The sequence below is a fragment of the Phyllopteryx taeniolatus genome, chromosome 9 (assembly GCF_024500385.1).
Source record: "Phyllopteryx taeniolatus isolate TA_2022b chromosome 9, UOR_Ptae_1.2, whole genome shotgun sequence".
Lineage (NCBI taxonomy): Eukaryota > Metazoa > Chordata > Actinopteri > Syngnathiformes > Syngnathidae > Phyllopteryx > Phyllopteryx taeniolatus.
Window position 1 is genome coordinate 23,482,767 of NC_084510.1, and position 24,497 is coordinate 23,507,263.

The window sequence follows — 24,497 nt, forward strand, 5'->3', positions numbered from 1 at the left end:
CGACAACATACAATTACACACATCAGGATGGTCTCACAGCCATACAGCAGGTGCAAAATGAACTCCATGGAAATCCATCGACAGTATAACTACAGACAAATGTACAACTGCAAGCCAAATAAACTCACTTTGCACAAATAAAGGCCTCCTCTCCAATAGAAGCAGTGGCGTTAATAAACACCTTTGGGCACTTTTGTTGCTATTAGTTTGTAACTAGTTCGAGTAGAAGATTGATGCATGACAGTTTGGGTTATAAAAACACATGACTTAAGGCAAATTCAGATGCGGGAAATGGTTTTAACTTGTCTTCTTAAAAAAATATATAGAAATGTATTCTACTCTCTGAGGGGTAGGGTGCTGATTGAAAATTTCAACGTTGAAAATCATTATTGTGTGTGCACCAACGTGTTAGATTTTGGTTTTTTTTGGAAGGGGGGGGGGGCTTTAAAAAAATTTGGGAGGGCGGGGGGGGGGGGGGGGGGGGGGGGGAGGGACTGAAGCTCACATAATATAGGCATAACTACTAATAACCCCAAAATTTCAGAGGGGCTTGACAACATTTTAGGGGGGTGAAGCCCCCATAAAATAGAGACCTATCGACACCACTTTAAAGGGACATGAACGTTGTAGGAAAACAAGAAAAAAAATTAAACAAGTTGGCTGATTCTATGATGACTGACAATCTACACAGACGTAAAGAGATTTAAAAAATAAATTAAAAAATAATAATAATAATAAGCACACCGAGGATGAGAATATGGGGATATCGTGGTCCAGTGTCCAAGGCAGCTGCAAGCAACGAATACAATAATTAAAAAATAAGAATTAAAAGCACCCCAGGGTCGGTAGCTAAAAAAAATAATAATTAAAAACTTAGACGTGATGATTCGGTGTTGGTTTAAAACCAGATTGGATGTCCGTATATAAAAAGACTGCAGTTGTCTGAGTAAAACTTTCTCCAGTATGGTTTATTTTTTTTTAATTATTAAAACTTTTATTCCAAATTGTTTTGTTTCGACAACGATTTGTGTTCGTAGTAGCCCATCGTCTCGTAGTCTGCTCTGGTCTCTCCCCACCCCCTCACTTCCCTTCTCTTGATCCTCCAGCGGCGCACTCAGCGACGGAGGCCAACAAAGCACAACTCGAAAGTCGTTCGGATACGTTCGAAAACAATCACTGGGTAAGCACGCCGCAAGTCGAAAACGACCGCCGCTGCCTGCCACAATGATCACACGTTAACCGTCCGGTTGGCGATGTTGCGTCCAGCTACGTATTCGGCCCGCTACTCGGCTAACGTTAGCCGAAAAGCTAACGGACCCGTAAAGTCCCATTGACTTCCGTTATGCTAAGCTAACTAGCCCCAGCTAGCTTCTCTCGCAACGAGAAGCTAGTTTTAACTTATTTTTTAGGCGAACAGGGACATAATTTAAACAATGTTGCCCATTTTTAGTACACAACTGAAAAAGGAAATGTAAGCATATTTGTCTTCTATCCGGTTTGCTCTTATGGCGCTGGCGTCGATCCTTTGGTAAACATAACAACAACTTCCTCCTTTAGTCAAATCGGGCCCGCCGTCATCCCGAATGTTCAACGCTAACTTTAACCTTTTATTCAGATCTGTATATGGCATCAGTAGTGCTTTTAATTGTGATTTGGGGTCTAATTTAATGCTAGAATAGATTTAAGAAAATAATAATGAAAGAAGATAGTCTGAATTACATTTAAAGACAAAAGAGAATGGCTGCTCCCTTACTACTACGTAAAATGTCGTACTAATTTGTTGTAAACAGTAGTGACGTTGATGTTTACCTATAGAATGCTAATTCACCTTGTAGCTTTAAAAGCAGCCTTTTAAATCGCTGATTCTCAACTAGTGGGTCGGGGAGCCATTTTGGTTGGGTTCCGGACAGGTACCAAATAAATGACAGCATAATAAAATTCAGACTGTTACAATTTCTTGGTCTAGAGCCTTCAGTTCCTCAAAAGAATTCAAACTCTTGATGTTGTACTTTCCTAAAAAGAAGATATTTTTTCTATTTGCAGTTAGGTTCAGATTAAATTTCTCAATAAGGTGCTCTGAGAGTCACTTTAAACATGTAAGCATGAGTAGTTATGTTTACCAATACGATATTCATGCGCTATCAAACGCTATTTTTAAACAATACGTTGTTTGTTGTTCCTAACTTCTGTAAGTAGGCCGCAAATTGGCGACAATAGAAAAATGCAGGTCCCAGAGTGACAACAGTTGAGGGCCAATGTTTGAAATTACTTTGTCAGCGCATTTGATCGGTTATAAGGTATCATCATCAATCATCATTATAATGCTGCAGTGGAACCATCCACGTCTTTCCTAAAGACAGCCGAACGTCACTGAACAATTCAGTCACGTCATGCAGTGTGCAAAGGTTCAGCAACTACTTTTCACGTGTCGCTGGCCGTCTGCAACTAGTTTGGCTAGGATTCCAAAGGTCTCATCTCAAATGAATGACGTAGCACAGATGTTGATTCCCACTCAAAATGCTAAGTCATATCGCATGATCAGAAATTTCATTTCCAAGATAGGCATCACGGCCGAACCGTGAACACCTACTTATTTGCGGTTTGCTATTCATGAATTCGCCTGCAGTGGTACATTGAATTACTTGTAGATATGGGCTGGTTACCGGTGTCAAGGTAAGTGACACAATTCCTCCTCCTGCAGTTGGTGCATGACGACTTTTCTCCCTGTAGAAAAAGTCATCTCTCTTGGGATTTTTTTTCCCCGGGTACTTGGGTACTCAGATACTTTTTTGTATCTTGGTAGAGGAAGGATATCACTGACATCGGGCGAAAACCTTGCACCTCCAAAAACATCACTTTTCAGGAAACTAAAAAAACGGCAGGGTTTTGAGCCATTAACATTATCTTCAAAGACAACAAGCCATTTTCAAACCTTTATACTGGTAAGTAATTTGTGAAAATAACATACCCATGTGGGGGCTGACCAATAGCATTGATTTGTAAAAACAAATATGAAATTGACCCAATTTTAACAAAAGAGGTTTCGTCCTGATGCCAGCGATAAGCAAAATGTGCTTACGAAGAGTGGCTGCTATTAGAGGCAATACCGGTATCTCCAATACGTAATGACATTTGCAAGAGTATTTACTTTTGGAGGGGACTGTGTAAATATATACTAATGTTTTCATCCAAAGTCTCTTCTTTCTTCTCGCTCTTTCCTCTATTTCTCTGCCGATGGGGAAATATGACTACAGCAGCCAGGGCAGTCAGTTTTCCATCCATTCATTTTCCGTACCGTTTATCCTCTCTAGGGTCGCAGGTTTGCTGGCGCCTATCCCAGCTGACTTTGGGCAAGAAGCGGGGTACACCCCGAACTGATTGCCAAACTCCACACAGGCGAGGCCGGATTTGAACCGTCAGAACTGTGAGAGAGATGTGCTAACCAGTCGCCCACCGTACCGCCAGCAATCCATTTTTTCCTTACAAATCAAGCCATGGTTTTTGTGGTTCAATAAAATAATCTAGGTGTCGCTTCTAAATGTTGTTTCTCGGTGCGCATTTTGTTGTTGTGGCGAGTTGGTAGGTGTGGAGGGTTAGTCGTCCACTGTAATTTGTTCATTATTGTCCAGTTCCATCTCATTCAGCCTGGTTTAACACAACCTCTACCCCTGCCTCTCTTCTGCAGTTATGGCGGCAATCAGGAAAAAGCTGGTCATAGTGGGGGATGGTGCGTGCGGTAAGACATGCCTGCTGATTGTGTTCAGCAAGGACCAGTTTCCCGAGGTCTACGTGCCCACCGTGTTTGAGAACTACGTGGCGGACATTGAAGTGGACAGCAAACAGGTACAGCGCCTCTCAGTCTGCTTGCATTTCCCGCGAGGGTTACAACATTGTTGTGATTCCAAACATCGGGAATTGCGTGTTCTCACACCATCACCATGAGTTTAATTGTTGATTTATAGGAATATATGGATGATCCGTGGATTCTTTTGGCAGGTGGAATTAGCGCTGTGGGACACAGCTGGTCAAGAAGACTACGACCGACTGCGCCCTCTCTCATATCCAGATACTGATGTTATTCTTATGTGCTTCTCCATTGACAGTCCCGATAGTCTCGGTAAGCCATTGTCTAAAGAACCTGATCCATTTGCATCAATGGACATCTTATGGTGCGGACGCCTCAGATTTTGTTTCACATTCACATATATTGGATCACGTCTTGTTTCGTTTGCAGAGAACATCCCAGAGAAGTGGACTCCAGAGGTAAAACACTTCTGCCCTAACGTTCCCATTATCCTTGTGGGAAACAAAAAGGACCTGCGCAACGATGAGCACACCCGCAGGGAGCTTGCCAAAATGAAGCAGGTAAACGCGTGTGAAAGTGGTATGGCACGCATGGCGCAAACAGACCTCCGCCAAGGCCAAACGATAATGCCAGACACTGGCAGATTTTTCCCTTCTTTGCTAAGATATATCATTAGAATTAGGCTAGTCTTGTTCAGCCTTAATTAAACTACAGTAGCACTTTGTAGAACTGGTGGAAAAATCTATTAAGATTTATTATCGCTTCAGCTTTATTTTCGACACACTATAAATAGACAATTGAAGATTTGAAATGGCGTCTATGTAAAAAAAAAAGAAGAAAACAGCAAATAAGAGCACATAGAAAATAACAAGGTGACATAAACATATTTAGTGATGAAGTGTAGAAGAACTATCCACAAGAGAATTTAACTGTTTATCTGCTAGCAAAATTAAGTTTAAATTGTTTTCCCCTATCCATCCATTTTCTATAGCACTTGTTTTCATTAGGGTCAAGGGTGCGGCTCTTCACAGATGTGTGGTGACTCGAATGGGCATTCAAGTCCGCCGAAAAATAACAGAAATCAGAATTCTTGGATTTGAATCAATACTCAAATTAGACACTACTTACTTTATTCTGACAAGAGCTGCAATGCTGCCACGCCGCATTTACAACAAACACAAAGTATTTAACATTTTTTAGCCTTTGTTTATGGCTGACGCCATTTGGGACTTACTGAGCATAGTTTCTGCGCCTTTACCCTCCGCTGAGCTCTCTGTGGAAGGAGTTGTCCATTAGTCTAGCCCCAAGGAGCTGCACAGATATTCATGGAAGTGCCACAACCAAAGGCGAAAAGAAGCCATCGCCAAGGTGGATAGTGAAGGCAACAGAACGAATAGAAGAAAGTTGATCCAACACAGCAGGCTAAGTAGCCAGCCAGCCAGCTAGCTAGAAAGGCGGCAGCTGGTCCAAGGCAGCGAGCATTTATGGCACCAGGGGTCTTAAAACCAACCTACCTTTGCCCACACTACGGTGAGGGATCCTGGTTAAAGTAAGCCATTTGAAACATAAAAAGAAAACAGTTTCTGGAGGGAGAAGCAGCATCCAAAATATACCAGCGTACTCTAGCTCCCGTTCAAGTAGACAGTTTTCAAATAATCAAATTGGATTATTCCTTCGTTGGACTTTTATTTCGGAATAGTACAAAGAGTAACAATTCGATTCTTATTCGGAAGTCATTCAAACAATTTTTCATAAGTGAGTGATGGTCAGCCACTTGTTTTGGTCTCAGAGAATGACGGTCAAAAGTCACAGATGTAACAGCCAATAAAAAATGCCACGTTGTATTACATCAGCAATTGCATTTCCGGGTACAAAGCGACATCCAGCTAGCCACCGCAAAACCATACCAATACAGTATACAAATAAGAGTTTTCCAATAACACTTAACTATATTTAATTTCATGTCTTTCGCTAAAAAGTGAAGTGTAGAGAGTATCCGTCACCAAAATGCACGAGAGCTTTCACAGCAAAAACTATTTCCAGGTATGACGTGACATCTAGCCAGCAGCCTCCAAGCCGTACCAATACAGTATGTTCAGTATATATACAATACTGTTTTACAATAATCCTTAACGATATGTATAATTCCATATGTTCCTGTGGTTGATAAAGTGAAGTGTGAAGTGTCTCAGTCGCCGAAAATGCACGAGTGCAGTCAGTGATTGTCCAATGATTGTGATTTTCCCCTTTAGTGGCCCTAAAAGAAGCATGTTTTTGGATTGCAGGAAAAGCAGAGAACCTCAGAACTGTGAAGCAGACATGCTAACCATTAATGTTCTACCAGGTTGCCCTCAGTTTTTGAAGTTTTGAAATTGTAAACTAAATGGTTCACAAAATAAGAACATTTTTTGAAGGTTTGTAGCAATGTATTTGGATATTGCCGTTAACCAGAATGGATGACAACTTCTTGAGAACTGAACGATTAAATGTTCACTTTCTTCCATGTATTTATTTTTATTTTTTATTGTATTTTTGTTACAATTTTACACTAAACAGGAGATATTAACTCTTTGGTAGAGTAACACACAAATATAAAAGTGCTGTGTGCATGTTTCCTAACTTTTTTTTTTGGTCCTAGGAACCCGTGAAGCAGGAGGATGGACGGGACATGGCCAACAGGATCGGTGCCTTTGGATACATGGAGTGCTCTGCCAAAACAAAGGATGGCGTGAGGGAAGTCTTTGAGATGGCCACCCGGGCGGCACTACAGGCCCGAAGGGGAAAGAAGAACAATAAATGTACCCTCCTGTAAACTGGGGTGGCAAGGGACTGCTTCCTGTTTGGGGAAAAAGGAGCAGAGAGTCAAGTCCCCCCCAACAAACAAAAACACCCACACAAAAGACTGTTTTCTCACCAGTTTTTAAAAAAGGTGCAACGCTTTTACTTTGTTTGTTTTTGTCTTAAACTGAAGTAGGTTCTGTCAGTATTGGAAATATTTTTTTTTGTACTAAAGCATCAGTCAATCGGCCATAATGAAACCGCCAGTATCACGTGTCATGAGAAGTCAGCAAACCTGCCAACTAGTCAAGTGCTGAAGCCCTGCCTGCTGACCTGACGAATGTTTCCACAGCCAACTAGGGTAAAAGTACCTGATCACTGTGACTTCTTGAACAAGCTAACGCACATGTGAAGTCAACGTTTGTTTGGTGCGCTCCATTGACGAATCCCTGTGTGCATCGTGACGATGTACACGATAGGAGACTGGAAACTCAATTTTGTTAACACGCAAATGGAAACTTAGTGTTTTGTGTAATAAATTACTTTGTAAGAATCTTGCTCATTTGCATCACTTAAAATGGTCAACAAAGTGCACCAGCCACTAAATTTGAAGTTCTACTTGGGTATGAAAAAAGTTAAGATTTTGATGATACAGTTGTAGCAAAAAAAAAAAAAAAAAAAAATCTCTTTGAAAGTTCTCAATTTAGTTACACAGGGGCCTCTCTTTTGTGTATCTGAGGGTGACAATCAAGTAAAACACAACATTCATAGAAACACGTACAAGTCACAGATGCTTTTTGGCTGGGAGTCCCGAGCGTGCGAGGAGCACAGGGAGGAGAGCCAAAGCACCTAGAGCGGCCGCCATCAGAGGTCTATAAAAGAACCACCCGGCTGCAATGGTGAGGAGAGAGAGCGAGGAGGACACGCACAAGGCGAAGATCTTCAACCCCACAGATACGAGGTCTCTCAGGATAGGAACCCAGTCCACTGAGGGCACAGAAGTGGAGAAAGACATCAGCGGTCAATTTTCCTGCTGTTGCTAAGTTTTGACACACTTTTACAGAAGTTAACAAGGAAATTAGTGATCTGAAATTTCAGCCACCGGCCCTAAACAAAGTCCAAAAGTACATCTTCAGTTGAGGACCGAAATACTTTTTCCATCAACATAAAACTACTGAAATAACATGTCTCATGCATAACATGTCACACTTTGATCACTGACAGTCCCTGCGCAAGTGTGTGAGCACATCAGAATAAAACATCTTTTACCATTAACAAGCAGTCTTGTAGAGCTATGCTGACTGTTCAGTGGAATTGACTGCAAAGTCACTTTATTACGCACACACACAGCACGCATGGTTTCATAATGACGTAGTGCCATAAGTCAACCATAAATCCAAAACAAGCATACATTTTAAATAACAAATACATTCAACAAACTACAAGTATCAGAAACACACAATTAACAAAGATGAATGTCTTTTTTACTGTACCAATTCAAATTTGTATGTCAAAATGAATATAGGTACAGTACACTTGTCACATTGGTCTGGCTGGAACTGCATTATAGCTGCGATTAGCCAACTTTTAAGAGCAAAATAGCAGGCACATTAGTATGTGTTTAATAAGTGGAAAATACTCTAATATACGATAACGCTAGACAGCTACATAAACACAGGAACCGCAAATGAATTAGAACGTCACCGCTGCTACGCCATTTGAGAAAATGAACCTAGAATTTAAAAGTATATTTATATAATACAACTTTATAAGATAACCTTTATTAGTCCCACAATGGGCAAATTTGCATAATTTCAGCAGAAATAGTGGATACAGGAAAGACAAAAAGAGCATGCAAGAGAAGACATTTGGCGCCAAAAGCATCCGCCGTGTTGATGCAATACTTTAAAATAACAAACATTGACGGCATCATTTATTAACGATTAGGATTATAGAGTAATGATTATGTTGTGAAATTGAACAGTATGCAGATTTTTGTTTTATCCGATTACATAATACAATGCAATAACTGTCCCACGGTAATTCTTGACATAATTTTAAAAGTATGGAAATTCTAATTGTTCTGGAAGTGAAGTGCTACAGGTTGGCAGCTCTGTAGTCATAGCCATAAATGCAATTTTACTAATATGTATGAAAATCACTTAAAAAAATAAAGTATGATTGACTGAGAGATCATTTCTTTCGGTGCTTCCGCCTTTGGTTTTTCCAGTTTTGCTATTTGGTTTCGGTCAAGAATTTTCCTTTCGGTGCATCACTAAAGAAAATGTATTGTTGTGTGAGTGAATTACCCAATGTGTAGATGATGCGCATGGTCAGCTGAATGGCGAGGAACATGAGCGCCCATCCGGCAGCTCGGAGTCCCCATGTCTTCATGCTGTTATGCTGCTGCTCCTTCATAAACACTTCCTGCACATGTAGAGCACGTCAGAATGTAGGTCATTTCTGAGATCCAAACAAGTGTCCCACAAACCTCTGCAGACAGCTCCTCCAGGTACAAGATCTCCAGAACATCTCCTGACTTGGTTTTGAAGGGCACCAGCAGCTCTCCGCTCTGCTTGGCCACAACGCTGACCTGGAACAAAGTTGTCTTTTTTTCTCTCTGATAAATCACCTGCACCTCAACAGGAGGGAAACGAGACGTTCAAACTATAGAGCAAATCACAAACTTTTTTTTCCTCAATGAGTCAAAGGTCCATTTATTGAGGTCCATCATAGATGACAGGAACCCTGCTGATCTTTCAGCTTAATTTTGAGGAAATGTCTCATCAAAGTTCCTTTCTTTACCTCTCTGCTTTAAGTGCTAGAGGACTCTTCATCTTTTTGCACAATTGTCAAAAATTTTAAAAAAATGTCCCGGCAATACCAGATAACTAGCAAGCCTTTATTGCTCAGTGACTGTTTTTCTCAATGTCTTTATGTCTCAAAAGTGTTCTCTGTCAATTGACTGTCTGTTGTCGTACTAGAGCGGGTCCAATTACCGGAGACAAATTCCTTGTGTGTTTTTTGGACATACTTGGCAAATAAAGAGGATTCTGATTCTGATAAAGCCACTTCAAATTGGAAATCTTCATCACATATTAAGCAAATGAGTGCTGTGCTGGTTGGAGGGAGAATGAATGCAAAATGTTCAGTCAATTCTTTAAATTACCAATTTTTAGCGTCCACTTTTCTTTCAGCAGCAAACCTGAAACATGTCATTAGTCTATAATATAGGCCCCTATGTGCACAGCTCTGAAATAAAAAGTGAAACAGTGATTGTATTATAATTTTTTTTTTTATTGATACTTATTTTTTCCTTTTCACTTCATCAAGTGTAAAACTTGGATGCATGTTTTCAGAGAGTGTTCAAAACTCACAGTTTGGGCTGGGCCATCACCACTGAGTCCCGCGAAGGAGAAGCTCACGCGGACATCTCCAACCTACCAAATTGTACAAATGATGGACTTAAAGTAACACGGTGTGAACATTTCTTCTCTTTTCTTTTTTCCAGATGCTGTCATTACGGCGCTCACCTCCGGCCTCTTTGGCTGCCGAGTGTGGTAGAAATAATCGTCACTGATGGTGAGGAAAGGGTCCGAGTCAGAGGACGTCAAATCCGTCAGGCTCAGTGTCTGGAAGTTATTAATCTGGTGCACCAATCCTGAGGAGGAGCAAACGCAATGTGTCATTAGTCATACAATAATGAGACATATAATAATCATTGTTTATTTTTATTTTTTTTGTATTTCCTAGCAGTGTGTTGATGCCACTTGATTCTAACCTTTCGACAGAGTGAAAGGTCCAACTTGGACTTGAGGAGCTACAACTGTCACACTCTCAACTGCCATGGCACTGAAATGCAAAGATTATATTCAATGTCTCTTGTGATATGAAATCTTTGTAATATAAGAAGAATGAAGCACCTGGGGTTCTGGTGACCAATTTCTTTATCAAAATTGCGACTGTTGATCAGTTCTGATTTCCACTCGGTGTCTATAGAAAGGAAAAAGATGAAAATAAATAAATACGATGTGATTGAAATGGTGCCTTGCCGCTTTAATTTAACAGCTTTCACAAAAATATGGCATTTAGCTTTTTAAGAATTACAATACCTCACTTTTCCAGGGCTCAAAATGATTTGGACCTTTGACATCATTGTAAATAAAAGCAACATTTTAATATACATTAATTTTTACCGGTAATTGTGCTTGTCCTCATTAGGGTCACAGGTCAACTGGAGCCTAATTTGAGGGGAGAGGCAGGGTACACCCTGGACTGGTCGCCCACTAATCAGAGACAATTAGAATACATTTGCAGTTTGCAGATAGCCTGGAACCTTGGACTCATTCGTCTTTTTTAATTCGACTCTTGACTCTGGAATCTTGGAGGCTTTTCAGACATTTTCTAATGTAGGGATTCTCAACTAGTGGGTCAGGACCCAAAAGTCCTACTTTGGTTGGATCTCAGACAGCTAGTAAAAAAAATAATAATAATGACATTTATTCTCATTCAATTTTTTTCGTTACAGTAACAGAGGCGTACAAACTTCCCACGCGGAACATGGTAGGAAAGTGACAAGAAATGTTACTGCCTTGGACTCAAGCCACTAATTTACTCTGTAAACTAATAGTCCGGTTTAGCGCTTGGCTGGCGCACGTCATGGCAAGCAATTTGCCTTTGGTGGGCACAGCAACTAATTTGAAACATCATTTGAATTACGGTTGTGACATATTTATTTTCTCTGATAAACTGTTAATTGGGGAAAACCCAAGCTATTTATCTCTCTGTTACGAATTAGATTATGTTGTTTGTGGCCTAATCTGGGCCTCTTTCCCGGCCATTGAGATGTCCTTTCACTTCATATTGATAGTTGCAGTCAAACAGCTGCCAAATGCAAACTCAACTCTAAACTTGTACCTGCCTAATTTGTCTATAAGTAACAAGGGAATGGACACAAGTGGTCAATTGTCCAAGTACTTTAGAGCCCCCGGAAATAGATGTAGTGTGCATAAATAATTCCTAAATAGTAAATGCCATATTTTTGTGAAACTTTTCACTTCAATGACATCTTGATTGTTTTACATCCAATCCACTGTGTTGGCGTATAAAGGCCACATCATAAAAATCATTGTCATGATCCAAACACTTTTGCACTTTAATATGTATTTCCATCCAGCAACTACTTACTGTAGGTGTACGTGGTCTCAGTTTTAGTTTCCCCGTTCTCTTGGTAGTCTCTGAAATTAGTCATACAAGGAAGAACTCAGATGACTATCCTGTATTGAAGAGAAAAAATGCTGAGGCCTCACCCTGCCAAACGTGTTGGCAACACTCACTGGCTCTCCTGGTACTCCACCCACTGATACATCTCCACCAGTCTCTTCAACTTTACAGCCTGCACTTCTACTCTGTAGTTGGGATCATTTAAAGTCTGTGGATACAAACGCATATACAGTTAAATAAACCCATTGCAAAGTACAGTACATAAAACACACTCACGCCTTGGCCACTTTATTAGGTCCTATTGCACAAGCTAACTGTAGTGACATACTGTATTTGCCTTTACAAAGGAACGAATGCTTGGTTTTAATTGATAGAGAGGCATTCCTTTTACACTACGATTAATATTGTCGTTGTGGTTTGGCCTGCACTGCATCATACTGACAGACATTTCTAATTCATTGAGTTATTAAGTTGAATAAAAGGGGCAATAAATACCTCTCAGTCTACGCTCCAGCAGCTTCATCAGTCTTACAATCCCAAAAGCCCCGTACTTCCTTTTTGGCCGCTCCTCTTTGCAATTTTCTGCTACAAATGACTGGAATCATCTGCAGCAGAATTTAAAGCTCAGTTCATTCATCTCTTGTTCTACTTTTAAAAACTCCTTGCAAACCGTTGTCCAAGAACACTCCACTTGCTTTTAGCCACTTACTCTTACCATACATCGCTGAATTTATTGGGTTTGTGTATTTTTGACGTTTTGGTTGTGTGTGTGTGTTTTTTTTTTTGTTTTTGTTTTTTTTAATTATCACTTTTATGTAACTGCTTCTTATGCTGCCTCTTGGCCAGGTCATCATTGTAAATGAGAACTGGTTCTCAACTGACCTACCTGGTTCAGCCAAGGTTAAAACAATTTAATTCAAAAAAATCTGATGGTGTTGATTAGGCTAGATTACACAAAAACTACACTGCATAAACAAGGTAGTACCCTGCTGATACAAATACACAGAAATATTTATTATTTATTGATAATACTCAATAAGAATTTCTCCTGCCCCCCCCCCACACACACACATTTATTAGCATAACTTATTTCGTCATTGCTATCTACTGCCTCAGTATTTTTAAAAAGCACACTCCTGACTGCAAAAACCTCTACAAAGTTCATTTAATTTTCATGAGCTCTTCGTTTTGGATCTCAAGATGTAGTGTAAGGGAACCTAATTATGTGGCCAGTGAGTGTCTAAGGATGCAGGGTTTAAAGAGAAATAGAAGAGTTTGACTGAATTGTCTAAGTGGTTCTCAAACTTTACCCCAAGTGGTGTACCACCTAAAAAAAAATAAAAAATTGCTTTCATGACCAACATTGAAATACAGCGATAGGCCTAGATGTTTATGAAAAATGGGAGAGGTTGTATCTCCAAAAAGTATATTTAATATTATGTAAACCTTTGTAACATTATGCAGTTTGATCATTAACTCTGTGGTTAAATATGGGAATTTTTTTAAAAAAGCACATAATGTACTAAATTTAACTACTTCATTCAAATGTATTGCACATCAAATTTATATTAAAAAAATTACCCAAGTAAAAGTTAAAAAAGAAATTGTACTTAAAAGTTAGATAAACCTCTACTGTACTTAAGTAAATCTTTCACACACCAGAAGAGGGCACCCACGAACTACTATTGTTACTTTTACCACATTTCCAGAATCCTTGTCCAAACTTATATTGGAATCGTAGTCGATGGAGTCGAGTCTACCTTAGAGGTGCGCAACGGTGCAGACAGGTGAACCAAGCGGTTGTTGTTCTGCAAGTCGAGGCTGGCTAAAGTGTCCAGCGACACCACCCGAGTGAGTCCTTCATCCAGGGACGACGCCGTACGCAGAGCCCGTCCCTAATGGGACGAACAAACCATTGCATTTGCTACAATAACGCATAGCACATCCGTCCATTTCCTCTAGCGCTTGTCCTCATTAGCGCTATGGGCAAGAGGTGCTGTACACCAATCTGTTTTCCACCGTGCCTGTGATTCTCACCTCGTTGGTAAAGAGTATATATATGGAGAGGAAAAACAGTCCAACGCCGACAAGCGTTCCTCCTGCTGTGTCACCTAATCGTTGCAGGAATCCTGGGTTGCTGTGACTCCTCACACGCTTGTGTGAGTCTTTGCCTGAAAACTGAAACAAACTATGTCAGCTCCACTGAAAATCAAACACAACGAAAGTCAAAAAAGATGACGAGATGAACTGAACCAAAAGTTTGTGCGCTGTTAAACAGATACTCCTCTTACTGATTATCTGTGATTGCTTCTCACATGTCACACAGCTATAGATCCTCTTTCAAGGGGATGCAACATAGAACTGGCCTGTTAGGTTATTGGACATAAGCCCCGAATCTCAAGACAAACCAACGCTCCAGAAAGAACCCGAAAATAGCTTCCATGTTGAATCTTAGATTAGCACCCTTGCAAGTATTTCTTTTTTTTAAATGTACGACAGTTGTACGCTTCGCTGCAGTTTATCCTCAACTGATAATTGTGTTCAGCACTTAGTTTTCACGGTGTTTGACGATCGCATACGGAGCCAACGTGCAAAGAAGTTCAAGCAACCCATCTAAAAACGTCTCGCCTGTTGATTGAGGTGAGGGACAGCGACACCGCACGTGAGCACAAGTAACGCTCGTGACATGAGACAAAATGCACATTAAGTAATAATCAAGAATACACAGCTTGCGTCATCTATAGGCCGTCATTGTTGCTCGTCTTGTGGCAAGCAAGCTAGCATACTGACAAAGGGCAAATGCCACCACATCGACACTGTGGTAAACTGTCATTATCGATAAATAAAGTTCATCGCAGTTCGCGTGGGCACAACTTACTGTCGACGCCGAAGACATTTTGAACAACACAAGTCTAGAAAAGTTGTTGGGGACGCTCGCGAAGCAGACAAACGCGACAAACTTCAACTACCAATGAGATCATTCCACCGCTTCGTCTTATTATTATTTTAGCTGAATGGCAGTTGGCAACCGGCAATTTCATGCATTACCGCCACCTACCGGACCGGGGTCTGAATCAATAATCTTGGACTAAACCACAAAAGGATTTACTTGGTCAATTTGTGAAGATTACCTCGAACAATTCATATAATTTATATATATTTATTATAATACAATAATGTCCTAACAATATCCAGTTTAAAACCCATACTATATGTAACTGTGTCAGTCAGTGGAATTTCTAGGCCTATTTTAGAGGGCTAAAGCCCCCATAGCCCCCATACCCCCCCCCCCCCCCACACACACACACACTACTGTCATGTATTTTACTATTAGATATTATGATTGTACTTAGAGAGCTAAATATTTCGAGATGGTACTACAGTTAACATTTTTGAGACCATCTGAACTAGAACATGGAAACGGATGTGAGAATAGAATAGAATAGAATAAAATAGAATAGAATAGAATAGAATAGAATAGAATAGAATAGAATAGAATAGACATGTATTTGTCCTGCTGAATTCCAACATTCTTTTTCTTTTTTTTTTTTGAGTCGTCACCATTATTCTGGGTATTATTGCTTACGGATTTAAAATAACAACACAAAAATGGATGATGAAATACACAAACACACACTTACAAATTCATACATAGATGTGCCACTTGTAAGAGGATTACTGCAAAGCAATTACCGCCACTGATCATCCTCATACCATTCAGCCAGAAAGGAGAGAGAGAGAGACTGTTAATATGCAGGAGTATGATGTTATAGTGCTCGGAACTGGGCTTAAGGTAAGAGCATTTTCTGGTAAATATGAAATCGCATCAGGTCAGTTTGTAGGTTTACGACAAACATCATCTTATATTTCAACTTGAGCTGTAGATCAGACAAGAATGTCCCAGATTGAGCAAGTTTGTGGAATTTGCGCACTGGAGATGTTAAATATGCTGCTGGTTTTGAATTTAACCTGTAATAAACATATACCTATACTTTTTATTGTCAGCAGACAGTGGCTCCAAGTCCCAATAGCAGTCCATCATTTGACTTTATTTGTTCCTGGCCTGTCTGTCGCAGGAATGTGTCCTCTCAGGTTTAATGTCACTAAACGGCAAAAAGGTCCTTCACATCGACAAGAACGCTTACTGCGGGGGAGAGAGTGCGTCGATCTCCCCCCTCGAGGAGGTGTGCTCATCCAAACACAAGCACATGCGCTGTTACATCATTGCTCTCACTTACAGTATATGTCTAATTCTCTTTTCAGCTGTACAGGAGGTTCAAGGTTCCTGGTCCCGTCACATCTACTGGTCGTGGAAAAGAATGGAACGTTGATCTTATTCCCAAGTTTTTCCTTGCCAATAGTAAGGGCCTGTTGTGGTAAAGTAGAGAGTTCTTCTCCTTTTTTCCCCCCTTCTACTTTCATGACATCATTTCATGCCGTGCGTGGGGTTCCATTAGGTCATCTGGTGATAATGTTGATACATACCGACGTGACTCGCTATTTGGACTTCAGAGTGGTCGAAGGGAACTACGTGTACAAAGCGGGAAAGCTACACAGGGTCCCCGCCACTGAGGAAGACGCTCACAATTCAGGTCAGTTGATACTCGTGACTGGCACGGGCGCGGGGAGCATAATGTTGCAGGTTCAAGACTAGTTTTTGACTTTAAATGAATATGGTGACTGGGATTGGATGCTGGAGAGCCACCGTTTCTAAGTATTAACTCAACAGCAAAGAAAAAGGAACAATCTGGCGTCTTCCTGGTGTGGCCAAAGAACTCAAGACTGGGAGTTGATGACAATGGCTAATGGTAACCGTGTACAGTATTGGCGTTAAGTGTTTTAAAAACATCTTTCAGATCTGATGGGGATGTTTGACAAGAGGAGGTTCAGGAAGTTGTTGCTTTTCGCTCAGAACTTTGAGGTGAGAAAACCTCGCACGCATCAGGATGTGGACCCCGACCAAACCACAACCCGGGATCTCTTCTCTCGCTTTGACCTCGGACTGGACGTTGTAGAGTTCATAGGTCACGCCATAGCCTTGCACGGCAGCGAGAGGTCGGTCACGAGGGGCACATTAAGTTGTGGCTTTAAAAAAAAAAAAAAACTAAGTCAAACAAATCTGTCCTTGTGTACTTGGTAGTTATCTGGACCAGCCCTGCGTGGAGACTATCAAGCGGATCAGATTGTATGCCGAGTCTCTGGCTCGCCACAACACCAGCCCGTACATCTACCCTGTGTTTGGACTGGCGGAACTACCGCAAGGATTTGCGAGGTAACACTTCCGAATTGATGGTTAATGGTATGGACAAAATGATTGGGATGCACATTATCAACTGATTAATTAATCAGGGTTTGGACAAAGGCTTGAGGTCAACTGGGACACGTTCCAGCTCCCCACAACCCCTGAATAGAATAAGCAGGATAGAAAATGAATGGATGGATGATTTCCACTTTATGGGAAGGTTTTTGGGAAAACCTTTTGGTTCCCAAATGCATGATTGGATGAAACTAGAGCAGAAGAACCCCATCAAACACCTTTGGGATGAATTAGAACATAGATTTTTCAACACACACCAACAAGTTCTGATCTCATAACTGTTCAACTGGATGGATGAACACAAATTCCCACAGACACGACCCCAGCATCTTCCCAAAAGATGGGAAGCTGCAAATTGCTTCCTTTGTCCTGATATTTTTGCCCATTCATGGCCTTTTAAGTGTCGTGGTCTGAATGGTTTATTTATTATGCTTCAGATTGAGTGCAGAGAACGGAGGAACGTTCCTGCTTAACCGAACGGTGGATGAGATCTTGTTGAACAACGGCAAAGTGACAGCCGTGAAATCTGAAGGGAAGGCAAGTGCGCCCCGGTTGGGAATTGCACTGTGGCCATGTGGGGCACAGAACCATTCTTTGTTCATCTCCTTGTTGTTGTTTTCCAGTTGTTCCGGTGTAAACAGCTCATCTGCGACCCCGGCTACGTTCCCAACCGAGTGAGGAAGGTGGGGCGAGTCATCAGGGTCATCTGCTTATTAAATCATCCCGTTAAAAACACGCAGGAAGCCAAGTCGTGCCAGATCATCATCCCCCAAACACAACTCAGCAGGAAATCGGGTGGGCTGTCTTCCAAAGACTGCATGTGCTTTAATTTGAAATTGTAACTCATAATTACAATAATCCCTGTGTGTCTATGCAGACATCTTCATATCTGTAGTGTCCTACGCGCACAGCGTAGCCTCGGATGGCTTTTACATTGCCACAGTGAGCACAGCAGCTGAAACCAACCAACCGGAGAAAGAAGTGCAGCCAGGCCTCGACCTTCTGGAGCCCATCATGCAAAAGTGGGTCAGGATTCAAAAATAGGTTCAACAGATAATCAAAACGTGTATCAAATGATTACGTGTATGCGGAATAAATAATTGAAAAATCAGTTCAAAGCTAAACCAAACAGGTCTTGAGCCTCCTTTTAAATATCCATCTCTGCGGTCCTAATGCCCTCTGGCAGGCTGTTCCGGAGGCCATAGAGCCTGAACGCAGCCTCTGAGGTAAGTTTTTATCCTGGCCGTTGGGTTGGAATAATTAAAAGGCCGCTGCCAAGTTGATATGATAGAAGCACTGTTTCATTGTTTTCGAATGATATTGCAAGGTTTTGCCAGCCTTTGGGGTCAAAAGCGATAGAGGCAGAAAATAAGCTCAACTTGAGGAAATGCGATATTGGATTGGAATTCAAAAGCACTGTAATTTGAAGGATATCGCTGCATGTGCAAATGTTCTTTTTTTTTTTCCACCCAAGATTTGTTTCGGTCAGGAGCCTGCTTGTTCCCAATGATGACGGAAACAAGAGTCAGGTAAAATCCTCCAAGTTACATAGGGGGCAAAGGAAGAGAAAATGTGTTGACAACCACTTTTTTGCTCGCTCAGATTTTTGTGTCTCGCTCATATGATGAAACCAACCACTTTGAGGGCGAGTGTGAAGACATTAAGGACATGTACCGTCGCATCACTGGCACCGAGTTCTGCTTCACTTCACCCAGGCATCAGTCACGCAGCTCGGATGAAGACTGACCCATCATAGAGAAGGACATAAGCAGCCAGACAGACATATAGATAGAGCAGTTTTTTTTTGTTTTTTTTTAATTACTTGTCACCATATCCTTTCGTGGGACGTTAACACAGAAGTAGGGAAGTGTATTTTTTTTTCTGTTTAATGTTGTCTTTGTTGTTGCTGTTTTTTAACAGACCCCAGCCAACTTTGGGCAAAAGGTGGACTACAGTAGTAGAGATGGAACAACTATTCACAGTCACAATCATGACGTCATGGGAACTGAACGCCCGCTGCTTGTGCCACAGTCAGGGGAAACACATAAAACGATGCAAATAAATATCATGACTGATGACCATGGCGAACTAGTCATTGCTTTGTTTGTAAATATGTCATTTGATCATAAGTGGAATACAGTCCACCAAATAAGCGAATGCTGTGAACATATACTAGCAACGCACCTATGAATAGCAATATCTAGAATAATATAGATTTACCTACTTTGCAAACTTTTCTTAAGTATTAGGTTGAAAATGTCACACTTTATGTTTTTTTTTTAAATGTAGCATAAAATCATGATGAGACACTTAATAAGCCTTTAGTAAACTAAATTGCAACAGAACATCTTTGTATTAACATATTATCTTGAAATAAACATTGACCATTTTAGCACGTGGCAATGTTTGTAACTAAAACAACAGGAGAGGTGTCCTGGCTGTTCCACCACAAGATAACTAATGGAGGTTATCCAGACTCAACAAGGCAACAACAGAGAGGTGATTTGTTTTCTTATTGCAAAGCAATATAGCATAAGAAAATGGCTATTTTAAGGTAAAATTGCTGATTTTATACAGCCCACTATTACTGCAAAAAAACTACTGAACGCAAATGTTTTTTCAGGTAGTCAGTGAAGGGGGGAAAAAGTGGTTGCAGTAGGTACAACCAACACAACAGGGATTTGAAAGACTGACTAGGGCACTGCGCACAAAGGCCTGCGATGATGAGAGATGAATGCAGAGGATTAATCGCTTCTGTCGCAGCCCACGTGACAAGGGCAAAGCCTTTAAAGGATGTCACAAGCTGCATGGAGCCTGTGCTGCTCCGGGGCGACCATAAGACGCTTATCAAGTCAAGGACAGTTGACATGAGCGACAGAGGTAGAAAGTTGTTTTTGAGCATCTTTTTGTGAGTTTAAAAAACCAAAACAAAAAATACAAACATTTGGAACCTCTTTACAATAATAAATATACCCTTATGGTTTAAAAAAATGGTACTTAATACACATTATAAATTCTTTTTAAGAAAATGATCCATAACTGGATAACAAAAAGTGTTTGTTCACTATTTGGCAAGTTCAAGCTACCGCCACAATTTAAAATGATCTACTTTGATAGTGAAAGTGTTTGATTCTGCAGTATTTATGAGCTCCTACGACTTATTATTATTTAAAATACGATATAAAAATTGTCCTTAGAGGTAACAAATGGACAAAGTAGGCTCACTATTTCGCAAACAGAGGTGACACTCGTTCTTCTCTAATGACTTGTAGCTAACAAAGTGTTAAAGTCATTTAGAAACTATTAATAAGAATACTGACATTGTTAAGTGGTACAGTATACATTTATAGACTGTGTGGGAGGTAATTGTTATACACACGTACAACTAATGTGATAGCTAGGCATATATTGGTACAAATGTGTGTAGAATCCAAATACAGTAAACCGGACCACAAAAATAGTTGGAATTAGCTTTTAATAACTTCCAAAAGTCCAACAACGAACTGGTCAGTAACAACACAGTTAACTTCAAACCCTAGATAGTCTTTGAAGATGTGGGTTTGAGGCCAGGTCACGTAATGCTCCGTAATCCACTGATAACAGGACGGGGGAACTCACACTTAGTTGCCATTGTAGCAGAACACCAAACAACCAAGGGGAAAAGCCAAAGGTGGAATTCATGGTCAGGGGCTGAAGACCGAGGGGATTCTCGGGAGAACGTCAAGGCAGGAAGATTAGGGGCACACAGGGTCGACAACCGTAGGTCAACCCAAGGAAAAGTGCAGCAGTGTCTTGTATGAGTGAGTTGCGAACAATCTGACAATGAGTCATTCGGAGAACCTCAAATAGGCGGGTGTGACTGCCTGGCAGAGTGGAGCGGTAAATGGAAATACACTGGGAGAGCGCACTAGTGACTAATGGCGCCAAACTGTGACACAGCCACACAGGCACTACAACAGTCTCTATACAGTGCGCACTGCATGTCTATACAGCGACTATTTCCATACAAAGCATGTGTTCATTATAAATACAAATCTAGCGTTCGATGCAGAATTACTGAATGAATGGGAGCAATTTAGCAGCACAAACAGAGCCGACCTTATGCTTGTCTAACACCTTTAATCCACTATAGCAGAAACAACTTCGTACAAATCGTTCTCTTACAACACGTTTAAATATATAATTTAGACATATAACACATGGTTTATTTACAAGCAAAATGTCACACATTATGCCATCAGCGCTGTCTTACAAATAAATGTTCAACTGGTTTCAAGTGAGTTTTTGAAGCAGCGACATTTCAGCTCATCAAGTCTCGTTTCAGATGACGGCCGATAGGTGAGGTTAATACAAAGATCAGAGAAGAGCACCTTGGTGACTGAAGTATGACACGGGCTGAAGATGATTCATGAACCTCTATCTTCTGGAAACAGTCCTTAGCCGTGCTTTAGGCATGTTCACCTACTCCTGCTTCACCTCAAGCGCCCTGCTGGCGCAAGGAGGGATCAGACCAGCGGCCGCTATCCTGTTCTCACTTATCAGGAAGTTGAATGTTGCACATGCGTTTGGCTAAAAAAAAAAAAAACACACACAAAAAAACAGTAGAAATGCAAGGATTATTTGGATATGAAATTTAAGCAGTCTTCTACTTCAAACCTTAAACGATAAAATACAGTGAAGATGCAATCAGGAAACCGGGATTAGGGTTCTGGGGAATTACAAATTCAAAAGGAATGAATGGGAATAAACTAAAATAACATCAGAAGGAACTTGTACAATGGTTGGGAAAATATGTTGCATAATAAACAGAACAAGATTTAATGTCAGTTCAGGCCCATTTAGGATACAGATGATAGGAAGTGTATGTGATTATTTTAATCAAAATCGGTTTTTGTGTTGTTGTTTAATGGAAGAAACAGATTATGGTTCCATAAATGAAAAAATAAATAATAATAAAATGACATTGCATGCAAGTCGGCTTATGACAAACAAAAATGTTAGTAGCTTTTTTATTCATTTATTTGTATCTATGGTTCTACATGATAAAGAATAATAGATTGCCTAGAACGGCTAACTAATTCCTATTAACTCTCATAATTTCCTATGGAATCAATGAAGTAGAGTAGCTTTACCTGCCTGCCTACCACTAATTCTTCGGTTAAGTGTCCAAATGGAATGTCTATCCCAAATACCCCATCTTAACTTCCCCATAGAAGCCAACTTGGAATGTTCTTATCCCTTTGGTGGGTGAGCTTTACCGTGTCTTGCACCTCCACAGCAATGCGTTTGCGCTTAAGAAGAGCCAAAATGGAGGGATGAATGCGTTCAAGCCGTGCACCAGTGCCCAGAACGAGAATCTCTGCAAAAAGGAATATAGGACACATGACACGCAGTATCTTAGTAGAACTTGCAAACTGATAAACTTGAATTGTTACCAATTTGGGGTACAATCATATGGAAAAGTGAAACACTTTCTTCTGTGATATCTTTAGAAGTCCCAACCTGCAACGTATTTAATACATTTCACATTGACCATGAAGTGTATTCAATGGAGCGCAATGTGATTTTAGTGCACCTTCCATTGCAGGATAGAAGGAGGCAACACTGCGCAGGGCCCAAACACTTTGTTGCCATCAATGTTAAATCCTTGAGAGCTGTAGCTGTGGATCATGATGCCGCTTCCTGGCTCCTTCTTCATCACCGAAACCGTGGTACGCTGATACCTCTCGTCATCACTCGGGCCCAGACGGTGACCCCGGGACAGAGACGGACTGCGAGAAACATGGAGACAACAGGCCCGTATTACATACGTGAAAACAATGTTGTAGTTTTATTACATTAGTCACCACTTTGTGTTTGTTTGGCTTGAATTATTGGTACTAGAATGATACAAATCTGACTAATTTCCTGACGATTGAAAGGAACAAGAGTAGGTTGGAATACAAGATTGAAGAGAACTGGACCTTATTTATATATATATATATATATATATATATATATATATATATATATATATATATATATATATATGTATATTTTTTTTTAAGGGGAGGTGAACTGGCCAATGAATGTAATTACTTTGAGCGCCACAAGATGGAGCCAGAGACACATAAGTAATGACTGATCTGTCATAGCACACACTCAACCATGTTTGGATGATTGTATTTACTAAATTTATTACACTATCAATAAGTACTTAATATCTACTTAAATACTATGAGACTCAGCATGCTGTGGTATTGTAGCATTTTATTGTCAGTCCTCAATACATGTGGAAGGCTGAAATTACTTTTCCAAGAGCACTCTGTTACAAAAACAATCAAACAGACCATGAAACATAGAGACAAAAAACATCCATTCATACATGCTCTTTATTGGAAGAAGGAATTTGAAAGAAGAGGCAGGTGCAAAAGAAAAAAAAGGTACAGCACACAACATGTGTGTGCGTGTACAGATTTGATCGTAATTTTGTCATACAATTAATAGTATTAAGTCTAAATGCATTCTTTCAAATTAGTTTTTTTCATCTAAAATTAAGATATTCATGCCAGTTTGAACTTCAATGTAAATTAAGCGCATTCATACAAAGTTGAGTTAATATTTAGACTACAAGTAAAACAACTTTTAAGTTTTGTTATTTTTTACACCACATTGTTGATTACTGCATTGACGCATCACAGCAAAATTAGTTGATAAAGGGTTATGACCAGACCCTTAACATTAGAAAGCATTTAAATCCACCCGAGGATCTATTTTAAAGTATTACAATTCTTAAAAGATTGGAACGTATTTTCTTACATTTTCGATACGCTAAAATCGCAAAAAAAATACGATGCATCAATCGCCGATTTTTCAGGAGTTTTATAACACTGAGACGAGTTCCGACTTCCCACTGGGAAAAGACTAAATGACCCCGTGAAATTGAATTCTTCCTCGCGCATGCCTAAAAACCTTTTTTAAAAAATGAGTGTAAATAGATAGAGTCATACCTGAGGGAAGCAGGTGTTGTTCTGGAGAGCACGATTAACCTTGGCAATGATCTCTGAAGGAGCATTTTGGCACAAACCACACTTGCCATGGTGACAGCAGCGGTGCGGCGGAAGGTAATCAGTGTGACGCCGCACATCTCTTCCGGTTAACTGTGTAAGGCAAACTAATCGATCGATGAATCTTTTTTAAGCACACATAATATATTATTTATATATATATATATATATCAATATATAGTATATTCACATAATACAGGATTAAAATGATTTGTTTTAGAACAATAGGAAGATACATTTAAATAGGTGTATGCTGTACTTCTGCTCAGTTTCACAAATAAAACAATTAAGAAGACGAGTGGCTCTGCTTTAGATTAATAAACCTAGG

The 24,497-nt window shown here is 40.3% G+C and overlaps 4 protein-coding genes across 4 annotated transcripts; 2 read left to right on the forward strand and 2 right to left on the reverse strand.

The window, feature by feature from the left end:
- Positions 1 to 1,019: 1,019 nt before the first annotated feature.
- LOC133483373 (rho-related GTP-binding protein RhoA-B) lies at positions 1,020 to 7,140 on the forward strand. The gene is made up of 5 exons (XM_061784522.1): positions 1,020 to 1,180; positions 3,686 to 3,843; positions 3,997 to 4,117; positions 4,235 to 4,365; positions 6,444 to 7,140. The coding sequence occupies exons 2-5, from the start codon at positions 3,688 to 3,690 to the stop codon at positions 6,615 to 6,617; spliced, it is 582 nt and encodes a 193-aa protein (XP_061640506.1). The 5' UTR covers positions 1,020 to 1,180; positions 3,686 to 3,687; the 3' UTR covers positions 6,618 to 7,140.
- LOC133483372 (transmembrane protein 43) lies at positions 6,288 to 14,816 on the reverse strand. Its single transcript, XM_061784521.1, has 13 exons — positions 14,685 to 14,816; positions 13,844 to 13,984; positions 13,567 to 13,701; positions 11,920 to 12,014; positions 11,771 to 11,820; positions 10,507 to 10,576; positions 10,365 to 10,435; positions 10,117 to 10,244; positions 9,961 to 10,023; positions 9,075 to 9,176; positions 8,893 to 9,010; positions 7,365 to 7,570; positions 6,288 to 6,641 (listed from the first exon to the last, which is right to left on the reverse strand). The coding sequence occupies exons 1-12, from the start codon at positions 14,700 to 14,702 to the stop codon at positions 7,368 to 7,370; spliced, it is 1,194 nt and encodes a 397-aa protein (XP_061640505.1). The 5' UTR covers positions 14,703 to 14,816; the 3' UTR covers positions 6,288 to 6,641; positions 7,365 to 7,367.
- Positions 14,817 to 15,469: 653 nt separating this feature from the next.
- Positions 15,470 to 19,207, forward strand: zgc:112334 (uncharacterized protein LOC619199 homolog). Its single transcript, XM_061786177.1, has 11 exons — positions 15,470 to 15,599; positions 15,883 to 15,990; positions 16,070 to 16,166; positions 16,264 to 16,398; positions 16,663 to 16,861; positions 16,947 to 17,078; positions 17,561 to 17,660; positions 17,747 to 17,918; positions 18,001 to 18,145; positions 18,598 to 18,652; positions 18,726 to 19,207. Exons 1-11 carry the CDS (start codon positions 15,558 to 15,560, stop codon positions 18,867 to 18,869), a joined length of 1,329 nt encoding a protein of 442 aa, XP_061642161.1. The 5' UTR covers positions 15,470 to 15,557; the 3' UTR covers positions 18,870 to 19,207.
- A 1,376-nt stretch (positions 19,208 to 20,583) lies between these two features.
- On the reverse strand, positions 20,584 to 24,274 carry ndufaf3 (NADH:ubiquinone oxidoreductase complex assembly factor). Its single transcript, XM_061785115.1, has 5 exons — positions 24,113 to 24,274; positions 22,699 to 22,894; positions 22,559 to 22,625; positions 22,382 to 22,482; positions 20,584 to 21,692 (listed from the first exon to the last, which is right to left on the reverse strand). Exons 1-5 carry the CDS (start codon positions 24,247 to 24,249, stop codon positions 21,585 to 21,587), a joined length of 609 nt encoding a protein of 202 aa, XP_061641099.1. The 5' UTR covers positions 24,250 to 24,274; the 3' UTR covers positions 20,584 to 21,584.
- Between the last annotated feature and the right edge of the window lie 223 nt (positions 24,275 to 24,497).

Excerpts from the sequence above, each read along its gene's own strand:
- LOC133483373 (XM_061784522.1), top strand. The coding sequence starts at position 3,688 with ATGGCGGCAATCAGGAAAAAGCTGGTCATAGTGGGGGATGGTGCGTGC. Across the intron at positions 4,118-4,234 it reads TGACAGTCCCGATAGTCTCG|AGAACATCCCAGAGAAGTGG; the intron begins GTAAGCCATTGT and ends TTTCGTTTGCAG. Across the intron at positions 4,366-6,443 it reads AGCTTGCCAAAATGAAGCAG|GAACCCGTGAAGCAGGAGGA; the intron begins GTAAACGCGTGT and ends TTTTGGTCCTAG.
- LOC133483372 (XM_061784521.1), bottom strand. Across the intron at positions 10,436-10,506 it reads ATTGGTCACCAGAACCCCAG|TGCCATGGCAGTTGAGAGTG; the intron begins GTGCTTCATTCT and ends TTTGCATTTCAG. Across the intron at positions 10,245-10,364 it reads ACCTTTCACTCTGTCGAAAG|GATTGGTGCACCAGATTAAT; the intron begins GTTAGAATCAAG and ends GCTCCTCCTCAG.
- zgc:112334 (XM_061786177.1), top strand. The coding sequence starts at position 15,558 with ATGCAGGAGTATGATGTTATAGTGCTCGGAACTGGGCTTAAG. Across the intron at positions 16,167-16,263 it reads CAAGTTTTTCCTTGCCAATA|GTCATCTGGTGATAATGTTG; the intron begins GTAAGGGCCTGT and ends GGGTTCCATTAG. Across the intron at positions 18,653-18,725 it reads ATGACGGAAACAAGAGTCAG|ATTTTTGTGTCTCGCTCATA; the intron begins GTAAAATCCTCC and ends TTGCTCGCTCAG.
- ndufaf3 (XM_061785115.1), bottom strand. The coding sequence starts at position 24,249 with ATGTGCGGCGTCACACTGATTACCTTCCGCCGCACCGCTGCTGTCACC. Across the intron at positions 22,895-24,112 it reads ACAACACCTGCTTCCCTCAG|TCCGTCTCTGTCCCGGGGTC; the intron begins GTATGACTCTAT and ends TGTTTCTCGCAG. Across the intron at positions 21,693-22,381 it reads CTGTGGAGGTGCAAGACACG|CCAAACGCATGTGCAACATT; the intron begins GTAAAGCTCACC and ends TTTTTTTTTTAG.